This window comes from Leopardus geoffroyi, chromosome X (assembly GCF_018350155.1).
Source record: "Leopardus geoffroyi isolate Oge1 chromosome X, O.geoffroyi_Oge1_pat1.0, whole genome shotgun sequence".
Taxonomy (NCBI): Eukaryota; Metazoa; Chordata; class Mammalia; order Carnivora; family Felidae; genus Leopardus; species Leopardus geoffroyi.
Window position 1 is genome coordinate 42,204,711 of NC_059343.1, and position 12,412 is coordinate 42,217,122.

General features: G+C 38.4%; 1 protein-coding gene across 6 annotated transcripts; it reads right to left on the reverse strand.

Annotated features, from left to right (window-relative positions):
- Positions 1-457: 457 nt before the first annotated feature.
- Positions 458-12,027, reverse strand: ZNF630 (zinc finger protein 630). Of its 6 annotated transcripts, none has more exons than XM_045471402.1 (5): positions 11,650-11,738; positions 8,838-8,942; positions 2,968-3,094; positions 2,643-2,738; positions 458-2,452 (listed from the first exon to the last, which is right to left on the reverse strand). In XM_045471402.1, exons 2-5 carry the CDS (start codon positions 8,850-8,852, stop codon positions 786-788), a joined length of 1,905 nt encoding a protein of 634 aa, XP_045327358.1. In that variant the 5' UTR covers positions 8,853-8,942; positions 11,650-11,738; the 3' UTR covers positions 458-785. The 6 variants fall into 6 exon arrangements, with proteins under 6 accessions (XP_045327358.1, XP_045327356.1, XP_045327355.1 ...); XM_045471400.1 differs by having other exon boundaries at positions 11,576-11,677; XM_045471399.1 differs by lacking the exon at positions 11,650-11,738 and adding an exon at positions 10,184-11,508.
- Positions 12,028-12,412: the final 385 nt, after the last annotated feature.

Here is a 12,412-nt window from a genome sequence, read left to right on the forward strand (position 1 = left end):
ATTTAAAAAAATAAAATAAAAGTTGAGAGGAGAAAGAGAGAGAAAAAAATTAGTATTAGTTTACCTAATTAGGGAAAAAGAAATCACAAATACACACTATGAGAAATGATAGTGGAGAAATAACAATATATGTCGAGGAAATTAAATGAATCATAGGAGATCACTTTGCTCAAAACTTCATAAATATATTTTTCTTTTTTCAAAATTTCACAAATCTATATTTCCTTGAGAAAATGGATGATTTTTATGAAAATTACAAGGATTCATATATCTATATCTATGTATTGATAGACATATCGACATAAATACATATATAATCTAAAGAGAGAAAATATGATGAAAGAAATAGAGAAAGATGACAATGAGATTGCTTTCAAATTATGCACCCTACCCAAATAAATTCACCGGAAAATGCTACAAAACCTTCAAGCACCAAATAACACCAAAACTATGCCAATTATTCCATATGTATTTATTCTGTGAGGGGGGGAATACTTTGAAGGTGAGCAAGTGCATTACATATTTACAGTGTTGAAAATATTCTGAGAGCCTGACCAGATCATCCTGTGGAGGAGTAATCAGAAATATGTAGGAATGTATGAATCTATTCCACAGTAAAGGAGGTGCCACATTTTTTTCATGTCCAATGTACCCAGAGGATTTCTGTTCAGTGTGAGTTTTTTCATCCATAGTGAGATCTGACTTCTGGGAAGACCTTCCCACAATCAGTACTTATATGAGGTTTCTCTCCTATGTTGGTTCTGATGTCCAGTGAAGTGTATGTGCTAGCAGAACACCTTCCCACAGTCACTGCAGTTGGAGGGTTTCTCTGCTGTGTGTGTTCTCTGATATGTGATCATCTGTGAATTTCGGGAAAAGGCCATACCATATTCAGCAGATTCAGTGGGTTTCTCCCTAGTATGGGTTCTTTGATGTACAGCTAGTGGAGATGTCTCACATAAGCCCTTTCCAGATTCATTACGTTCATATGGTTTCTCTCCAGCATGAGCTCTCTGATGTATAATGAGATGTGACTTCAGGGAAAATGCCCTTCCACACTCAGTACACTCATAGGGTTTCTCCCCTGTATGAATTCTTTGATGAATAATGAGGGGTGATTTCTGGGAGAAGGTTTTGCCACAGTCACTACACTCATAGGGTTTCTCCCCTGTATGAATTCTCTGGTGTATAATAAGAGGTGATTTCTGAGAGAAGGCTCTTCCACACTCTGTACATATATAAGGTTTCTCTCCAGTGTGAAGCCTTTGATGTCCAGTAAGGTGGGACTTTTGGGAAAAGGCTTTTCCACAGTCATCACACACATAAGGTTTCTCTCCTGTATGAATTCTTTGATGCCCTATGAGGTGGGACTGCTGGCAAAAGGTTTTTCCACATTCACTACACTTATAGGGTTTCTCTCCAGTATGTGTTCTATAATGGATGATGAGTTGTGTTTTCCGAGGGAAGGTCTTCCCACATTCAGTACATTCATAGGGTCTCTCCCCAGTATGAGTTATCTGGTGTATAAAAAGGTGAGACTTCTCACAGAAGGCTTTCCCACATTCACTGCATTCAAAGGGCTTCTCTCTAGTGTGAACTCGCTGATGTATAATGAGATGTGACTTCTGAGAGAAGGCTTTTTGACACTCAGAACATTCATAGGGTTTCTCTCCAGTGTGGACTCTTTGATGAACAATGAAGGGTGACTTCTGGGAGAAGGCCCTCCCACACTTAGTACACTCATAGGGCTTCTCCCCAGTATGAATCCTCTGATGCACAATGAGGTGTGATTTCTCACTGAAGGCTTTTCCACAATCTCCACATACATACGGTTTTTCTCCAGTATGAATTCTTTGATGTATAATAAGTTGTGACTTCTTAATAAAGCCTTTCCCACACTCACCACAAACATTGGGTTTCTTACCAGCTTGGCCTTTTTTATACTGAATATGGACTTGTTTATGACTGAGAAATTTTTCACATTGACCATGTCCACAAGGTTTCATGCCAGTGTAAATTTTCTCAGGTACAGAACAGGAATCACTAAAGCTAGGTGGGCTCCTGCATCCAAATCTCTCAATGGGGTTCTTTCTTGTATGGCTCCTATTGCATATCAGTGAGTCTAAATTAGATTCCAAGTTCTTTTCACATAAATCAAAATTATGGAGTTTTTTACTTGAAGGATCAAGGTTTATGCACCCACCAAAACTGTTTCCAAGTGTGTTATATTTGGGGCCTTTCTCCTCGGTCAATGTTTCATGGTTAATGACTGTGACTTGCTTCAAAACTCTGTCTTGGTTTCCCTGATATTTATGTGTCTGACCATCAATACGCCAAACTTTTAAAAGGTAGTACAATGAATTATCCTTTGGGGCTTTTTCCAATATCTCTTTTTGAAATGAAAGTTCTTCAGAAATGATCTGCTGGGAAGAGTCAAGGCTTTTCTCCCTGTCTGAAAGAAGAAAAAGATAAAATCAAATAGAAACCAAAAATAAAACAGCAATGAACAGAAGTGCTAAGAAGGTGCTTATGTGGGATGGATGTTATAAAGAAGGCCTGGTGAATTTTAAAGAATAAAAGAGGTCATTGATGTCAGAGAAGAAGAAAATACCCTCCCAGCCATCTATCCAATTCTCACTTACCTGAGTGGATCCACCTTGACAACTCACTCTTCATGATCCATGGGTCCTCTTCATGTTCCAACTTGAAGATTATACCTGGACTTATACCTGAACACCCTGTTAAGGGAAAATTATTCAGAAATTCATAAAGAGAAGAAGCAATCTCAGGGGCCTCCCAGGAAAGATGGATCCTTAACTCACAAAAATAAATTCCAGATATAACAAAAATATAAACATAAAAAAACTATAAAGACCCTATTAATGGAAAATCATAAAGGTTATGGTCTTGACAGTTTGAAGAATGGGGAGGACTTGATTCATTGTTATACAGAGAATTTGCCCTTACCCACAGAGACCAGATGGCTGTAGATCTCCAGCATCACATCTCTGTGTAGGATCTTCTGAGCAGGGTCCAGATGCTGCCACTCCTCCTGGGTGAAGTCCACAGCCACATCTTCATAGGTCACTAGTTCCTATAACAGCACATTATGTACAATCTGCTCATTCTGATCATTTTTACCACAGCAACACCTGTAGGATAACTACTTATCATTTTGTGTAGCATACTTAATGAGAAAAACTTTGTAAGTTCTGCCATTAGCAAGAATAGTTGGTGGAACAGAATAAACAGTCTAAAACTAGATGTGCAATGGAATATTACTCAGCCACCAAAAAGAATGAAATCTTGGAGCACCCTGGGTGGCTCAGTCAGTGAAGCATCCGACTCTTGATTTCGGCTCAGGTCATGATCTCACAGTTCATGAGATTGAGCCTCGCTTTGGGCTCTGCATTGACAGCATGGAGCCTGCTTGGGGTTCTCTCTCCCCTTCTCTCTCTACCCCTCACCTGCTCTCTCTCTATCTCTCGCTTTCTCTCTGTCAAAATAAATAAATAAACATTAAAAGAGAATGAAATCTTGCCATTTCAACAACATGGATGGAGCTACAACGTGTTATGCTAAGCAAAATAAGTCAGTCAGAGAAAGACAAATACCATATGATTTGAACTCATACGTGGAATTTAGGAAACAAGACAGATGAACATATGGGAAAGGAAAAAATGAGAACAGAGGGAAACAAACCACAAGAGACTCTTAACAATAGAGAAAAAACTGAGGGCTGATGGAGGGAAGTGGTTGGGAGAAGGGTTAGATAGGTGATGGGTATTAAGGAGAGCACTTGTTGTAGTGAGCACTGGGTGTTGTGTGTAAGTGACGAATCACTGAATTCTACTCCTGAAACCAATATTGCACTCTATGATAACTATAACTTAAATTTTAAAAAAAGAAAAAAGAAAAAGAAATAAACAAATGAATTTTGAAAGTAAATAAATGCAGAAAAGACAGATTGTTCAAAACTGCGTAGTTATCAGAAAAATGTAAAGTTAGACTCCTTATTTCATACTATACTCAAAAATTAATTTGAGATATAACAAAAATTTAAACAAAGAAAATCAGAAGACATAAAAATAAAGACAGGAGAGATTCTAAAAATAATTTTAAAGTGGAGAAAACTCTTCTAAGTAGGCATGCTACAAGACCCAGATGTCACAAAGGAAAATACTGATAAATTTGATTACTTTATGTATTTCATAGCAAAATATACCATAAACAAATTCAAAGGACAAGCAACTACCTGAGGAGTATATATATGCACAACACATAAGATGGACAAAGAACAAATTTGCTCAATTTATAGAGCTCCTACAAAGCAAAAAGAAAATGACCAACAACTTAACCTTTTAAAAAATAATCAAAGGACATTACTGTCAATTCAGAGAAAATAAAATGCAAATGGCTTCTAAACATGTAAAATGGTGTTCAACTTCATTCACATGAAGAGAAATGCAAATTAAATCAAACTATCATGTTTTTTTTACATAATATCAAAGTTTAGAGTTTGATAAGTCACTAAGATGGTGAAGATGTAAAAAAAAAGTAGCACTCAAATTGCGAGTATACACTGGTACAATATATTTTGAGGGCAATTAACTTACAATAATTTAACAATATCCATCAAAATCTTATTTTTAATATAATTGATTGTCAAATTGGTTTCCATACAACATCCAGTGCTCATCCCAACAGGTGCCCTCCTCAATGCCCATCACCCACTTTCCCCTCTCCCCAACCCCCTATCAACCTTCAGTTTGTTCTCAGTATTTAAGAGTCTCTTATGGTTTGCCTCCTTCCCTCTATGTAACTTTTCCCCCCTCCCTCTCCCCCCTGGTCTTCTGTTAAGTTTCTCAGGATCCACATATGAGTGAAAACATGATATCTGTCTTTCTCTGCCTGACTTATTTCACTTAGGATAACACTCTCCAGTTTCATCCACGTTGCTACAAAAGGCCAGATTTCATTCTTTCTCATTGCCAAGTAGTATTCCATTGTATATATAAATCACATCTTCTTTATCCATTCATCAGTTGATGGACATTTAGGCTTTTTCCACAATTTGGCTATTGTTGAGAGTGCTGCTATAAACATTGGGGTACAAGTGCCCCTGTGCATCAGTACTCCTGTATCCCTTGGGTAAATTCCTAGCAGTACTATTGCTGGGTCATAGGGTAGATCTACTTTTAATTTTTTGAGGAACCTCCACACGGTTTTCCAGAGTGGCTGCACCAGTTTGCATTCCCACCAACAGTGCAAGAGGGTTCCTGTTTCTCCACATCCTCTCTAGCATCTATAGTCATCTGACCAGCAATTCCATTTCTAGAAATTATTCAACACATATATGTAAGCAAAAGAACATGTGTGATGTTACTTCACTACAGTACTATTTATAATAGCAAAATAATGCAGACAACTTTATGGGGGATTGGATGAATTGTGCTTCAATCTGCATAAGAGAATTCCATATACAACCATAAAAAGCAACAAGGATCGCTATGCAAAAATCTCTAAGATATATTGTTAAGTGAAAAAAACATCCATCTATTCAGCAAGCAGTTATTGAGATCCCACTGAATACCAGGCATTTTTCTAGGAACTGGGGATACAGCAAAAAAGAAACCTAACAAAAATATCTTTCTTCAAGTATCTCATATTCTAGTGAGAGAAGACAGCCAACAAGGCTGAGTGAGAAAATGACATATAGCCAAAAAAAAGTTTTTAATGTGTACTTCAAAATTTGTATCACTCATATACAAAAAGCTCTTAGAAATCAATGAGCAAAAGACAAAGACAGAAAGGGAGTTTTACAGAGAAATTTTTAAATGGCAAATAAATATGTGAAAAAATGCAATATTTCATTTAATGATTAATGAAAAGCAAATGAAAATAAGATACAGTGCTCAACCATAAAAATAGTAAGAATGAAAACCACTGAAGCTATCTGGTAGTAAGAGAAGTATTTGGAAATGGGCCTTTTTATAAGTGATTTGAAGCCACATGTAGAAGCTTATTACATAATATCAAAATGCAATTTGAAAAATACCCTTTAAATTTTAAACATGCTTGCTCTGTAACCTAGCACTCTCATGTCCAAGAATTTGGTCTATATAAATATTTGAGAAATATACAAAGATATGTTGATAAGTTTGTTCCCTTATTTGTGACTTCACTACTTTAGAGTATTGGTGAGACTATGTACTACCCATGCCTCAGCTTTTTTCTCTGAAGAATGGGGATAAATAATAGTATCTAACACAAAGTAATTCCATTATGTTTTATTATAATGGTGTCAGGCACACAGTAGGCATTCAATAAACGGTAGCTGTGATTATTCTTATTCTTTTAAAAAAATTTTTTTAATGTTTATTTTTGTGAGAGAGAGAGACAGAGTGCAAGCGGGAGAGGGGCAGAGAGAGAGGGAGCCGCAGAATCTGAAGCAGGCTCTAGGCTCTGAGCTATCAGGATAGAGCCCGACATGGGGCTCAAACTCACGCCCGCAAGATCATAACCTAAGCCAAAGTAGGATGCTTCATGGACTGAATCACCCAGGTGTCCCTATTCTTATTCTTATTTCCATTAGACACCAAAGAAAAAAAAAACAGAAACAATAAAAGAATCCACAACAAGGGGCTGGTATCCTGCAAACATTAAAAGAACAATAAAAAGGTACTATGAACAAAGTGCCTGGGTGGCTCAGTCAGTTGAGTGCCAGACTCTTGATTTCAGCTGAGGCCATGATCTCTGGGCTCATGACATCAAGCCTTGCATCGGGCTGTGTGCTGACAGCACAGAGCCTACCTGTGATTCTCTCTTTCTCCCTCTCTCTTTCTGCCCCTCCCCTGCTCACGCTTGCACACGTGCTCTCTCCCTCTCTCAAAATAAATAAACATTAAAAAAGATACTATGAACAATTTTATTTATAAATAAAGTTTATTTACAATGCAGATTGCAGGACAGCAGAGTATGGTACGCATGCCAAATCTGGCCCACAAGCATAGGATGGTTTTTACACTTTTAACTGTTGAAGAAAAAAGTGAAAGGAGAATATTTTGTGGCATGTGAACATTGTATGAAATTCAATTTTCAGTGTCCATAAATAAAATTTTATTGGATTACAGCCATGTTCATTGGTTTACATATTGTCTACAGCTGTTTTCAACCTACAAAAGCAGAACTGAGTAGTTGCAACAGAGACCATATGGCCTACAAAAGCTTAAGTATTTCTATCTGGCCCTGTACAGAAAGAGTTTGCTGACCTCTAACTTAGACAAACTGGACAAATTACTTGGAAATTACAAGTTAACAAACCCAACATACATAGAAATAGAAAAGCTGGATGGTATTGTATCTTTTAAATAAATCAAATTCATAATTAAAAACTTAACCACAAATAAAACTCCACACCCTGATGACTTCACTGGAGAATTCTTCCTAATTTTTAAGAAGGAAATAATACTAGGGTGCCTGGGCGGCTGAGTCGGTTAAGCATCCGACTCTTGGTTTTGGCTCAGGTCATAATCTAATGGTTAGTGCCTTCGAGCCCCATATTGGGCTCTGGACTGTTGGCGTGGAGCCTGCTTGGGATTCTTTCTCTGCCCCTCCCCCAGTTGCTCTCTCTCTCAAAATAAATAAATAAACTTAAAAAATTAAAAAGAAGGAAATAATACTAATTTTACCCAAACTCTTTCAAAGAATACTTCCCAACTTGTTAAATAAAGCCAACATAACTGTGATGCCAAAACATGATAAGCACAATACAAAAAAACACAACCATGTCTCATGAACATAGGAGTAAAAATTCTCAACAAAATATTAATAAAAGACTGACTCGATGATAATGATGATGATGATGACAGGAATGGTTGGAGATTAACCATAGATAAAACAAGATTGGCCACTGGTTGATAATATTTGCAGCTGGGTGATAAGTACAAAGGGGTTCACAAAAATCAACTTTTGTGTATGTTCAAAACTGAAACTTTCCATAATAAAATATGTAAAGTTTGGATTTATTGGAAATGTTTTATCAATACACTTTTTTAAAGTTACAGAAGATATAGTTTGTGTAGTAAAAAACACATGAAAATAATAAAATCACTCACACACATTTACATATATACATCTACACACATAGGGATTATATGTATAAAGAGTGGAAAGATCATCCCCAAACTACATAATACTAGTTATGCCAGGGAAGAAGGCAAAAATTAGATTTCAGACATATTTCCCTTTCTTCCTAAATTTTACTTTGCAATATTATGTACATTCTTTGCACCATGTATATACTACCCTTGCAAAGAAAGGATAAAAAGGCATAAAATGGAAGAGTAGAGAAGGAACTGGCCTTGAGTTGGGGCATGATCCCACAAACTATGAGATGACAGTGAAGGAGCCATGGAAAACCAGGCTCCAAGCCTCTGCCAGAAAATTTTAACTAAAAATAGCCTCTTTGAAACAACTATTGATGATACCACACTGTGCTGAAAATGGCTGGCCTTTAGGAAAACTCAACAATAACATTTCTTAAGCTAAAGTCTCAGAAATCTTGACTTGAGGAGATGGATTGATGAACTGCTTTATCTTGATGGGGAATGCAAATCATCTAAAGCATCCTGTTTGCCATTTTCACTGTGGCTGCCAGGAAGCTTGAAGATAAAATGTTTATCTCATTTTATATCAAATATGGCCAGATATCTTCACAGCAACTTCACCTGCCTCTTAATCTTCTATTCTGTCTAAATTTCTCTAATTCATGTGTTCAATGTATTGTCCTTTTTCATTTTATTGTGGGAAAACCAAGTGGGAAACAAACAACCTACCTGGGAGTCCATCATTTTCTGTTTCTCTTTGGAAACCAATTGGGGGTGGGGTGGGGGTACAGAAGAGTCTTCAGAGACCAGGCTGTATTAATCACTCTTCAGTGGCTGAATATAAAATGCATTACTTGTTAATTCATTGGTAATTGTCTTTGTCATCTGACCAGCAATGCCACTTCTAGAACTTTTTCTTAAGGTAATAATCATGGATGTGTGCAGAGACTTAACTGAAGGAAATTTCATCACAGATTTGTCTTTAACACCATAATTTTGAAAATAATCAAAATGCCTAATCACTGAGGACTGAAAAAATATGTTATGGAACCTCCAAGAGATGAAAAGGCGGGTGACCATTTAAAGTAACACTAGAGACAATTAAGAGGTTCACGAGATACAGAAACCAAATGTAAAGTATGGACCTTGTCTGGACCTTAATTTAAAAAGACAAAAAAATCTTTGAGATAATCATTAAATTTTGAGTCCTGACTAGATATTTGATGATATTAAGAAATTTAACCAATGATGATCGGAAGTTATTACTGTTATTTTATATTGAATATATAAAATTCAAGTATTGACCTTGAAGTCCTTATCTTTTGTATGAAATGATGTATCTGGGCTTTGTTTCAAAATAATAACTATATATATAAAGATTAATTGAGCTATACATTTAATATTTGTGCATTTTATGTTATCAATAACAAAAAACAATCTGGAAGAGAGAAATAAATGGGTGGTCTAGATTAGGGGTTGGCAAACTTTCTCTGTAAAGAGACAGACAGTAAATATTTCAGATTTGTGAAGCCTATGGTCTTTGTTGCAATTATTCAGTGATTGAAAGCAGCTATAGACAATGCATAAGCCAATTCTGTTTACTGGCTGTGTTCCAATAAAACATCACTTATGGACACTATAATTTGAATTTTATATCATTTTCATATGTCACAAAATATTCTTCTGATTTTTTTCCAAACATTAAAAAATGTGAAAACCATTCATAGTTTATAGCTGTATAAAAACAGCAGCAGGCCATATTTGGCCCACTGCCTAGAGTTTTCCATCCCCTGGTCTAGGTGAAACAACAGTGGCCATGAGTTGATGATTGATGATACTGGGTGATGTGCATAATGGGGTTTATTATATAACTCCCTATATTTTGCTGAATGTTTGAAAATTTCCATAGAAATATACTTAATAGTATATGGAAATAAAGTTAATAGCATGGAAATACACCTGCAAAATGAAGAAGAGGCAGACCACAAGATCACACTCCCAATTGTTTAATAACAACAAACATCTGTTCCCAAAGATATCACAGTGGTTTGTGGCCATCCAAAGTTCAACCCTACCTGACAAAATCTTATTTGTTGGTATCTAATTTCTTTCATTGGATTTTCTTGGGTATCACATGAGTAGAACTGACCTTGAATTCATGGAAGATCCATGAAATATATACAACATCAGTGCTACAAAACCATAATGAATAGATAATAATCGGGTATTAACTCACTTAAATATCATCCCAAGCCTCAAAGGATAGACCCCGCTATTATCCTCATTTCACAGTGAAGAAACTGAGGCCTAAAGAGGTTTAGTGACTTATTCATGATCACACAGCCAGTGACTAGAGGGTGAAGTGGTGGGAAAACAAAAAGCAGAGAACTCCTCCTTAGCTGTCATGGCACCAAAGTTTTCAGAGATGCGACTCTGCTTCTGAATGCCCTAGAAATTAATTCTCCTCCTAAATTACAGAGGGCATTGTCTGGTTGTTAAGTTGAGAATAACAAAACTCTAAATTTACATTGTGCTTTACAGCTCAAAGTTAACTTAAAACCTTAATATTCAAAGCCACAACACGGAAGAGAGAAGCCAAAAATCAATGAAATATTTGCAAAACACATATCACTGATAAAGGAGTAGTATCAGAATATATAAAAACAAGTTCCACAAATCAATAAGGAAAAGGCAGACATTCAATAGAAAAAGGAGCAAAAGATCTGAACAGGTGCCTTACAAAAGAGGATCTAAGATATCAAAAATATATGAAAAAGCAGTCATCAGGGAAATACAAATTAAAGGCCCAATGTATGACTCCTCCATTGGAATGTTGATACCACAAGGGCAGGAATTTTTGTTTATTCTTGGATGTACTATCCATCTCAAAGAGTCACCCATCATGGACCTCACAGAATCTCAACATTGACCCTACACATTCTAATTGCTGTCTCCATGGACCCTCATCATTCACCCTAAAGACCACCCCATTGCTCACCCCAGATCCCCCATCATTCACCCAACAGACTCTCCATCACTCATCACACAAACCCCTTTCACCCACTCCCTTGAAACCCTACCATTCACCCTACAGACACTTTTGCTCACTGCACAGACTCCCCTATCGCTTCCATAAACCCCTCATCGAATATCCCACACAGTCTTACAGACTCCCCTCCCTATCACTGTTTTCCACATCATTCAGTCCAAAGGACCCCCTCATTAGTCCTTCCACATGTCCCCATCACTGACCACACAGACCCGCATCACTTAACGGGGCCCCTCACCCTGGCTCTGCTCTCAGGACCCCAAAGCTCCTTCTCAAGACGAACTTGGCTCCCTGCTTGCACAAATGGGCTCAACATCCCCCGAAATTCCCTTTCCCCTCCAGCCCTCCTTGGTGGGTCTGGTTGACGCTTTAGCTTATCTTTCGCATGCCCAGAAACAGCCTCCAAGCCGAGCTCTACCAGTAACAAAAATGGCGTCATTCGGTCTGTGCCAGGAACAACGTCCCCGGCCAGGAAAACGGCCAGGGCCTCACACTGCCTCTTGAGGCTCCCATTCCAGCCAGAAGAGATACGCGTTTTGGAGTCCAGGAAGTCCTCGTGATATTTCCGAGGCAGGGTATTCGGAATTGGTGCTTCGAAAGCAGTGTGAGGCTCCAATGTGTAGCGACTGTTCCGGGCGGGTAAATGGGCGTTCCCGGCCATCGGCAGAGGCACTGCCAGAGCAAAGGCGTGGCGACGTGCGGGTAGGGGTGTTCGGAGGGAACCCGGTCCTGGGAGCGGGGCGGGAGGGAGTGGTAAGGCCGGAGGGTAGAAGCACCGCCTGGGAGATTGCTCTGCAGAAGCTTCATTTCTAAAACATCTGGAGAAAGTGAAGAGTCTTTTTACATAACGTATTCTCTCGTTAACACACCCGGCCCGCCTCTAGCAGCCTAGCCTTGTTGCCCTCCGGCCTTCCTATTGTTCCTTCGAAGGGGCAGCGCCCCCTCCCCTTGTGTCACTCAAGGCTCTGCCTCGCCGCGCTCCTAGTCTTCTATTGGCTCCTTCGAACACAGAAGGTCCTCCCTCTCTTGTCACTCACGGGCCAGACTTTCTGCCAGGGTCCCTTAAAGTGGGCAGATGTGGCCTTTTGTAGCCAAATATGAAAGCTAAAAGAGAGGGGGCACCTGGATAGCTCAGATCATTGAGCATCGGACTTCTGCTCAGGTCATGATCTCACAGGTTCGTGGGTTCCACAGCCCCGCTTTGGGCTCACTGCTGTCAGCACAGAACCCGCTTCAGAGGATCTCTCTCTCTCTC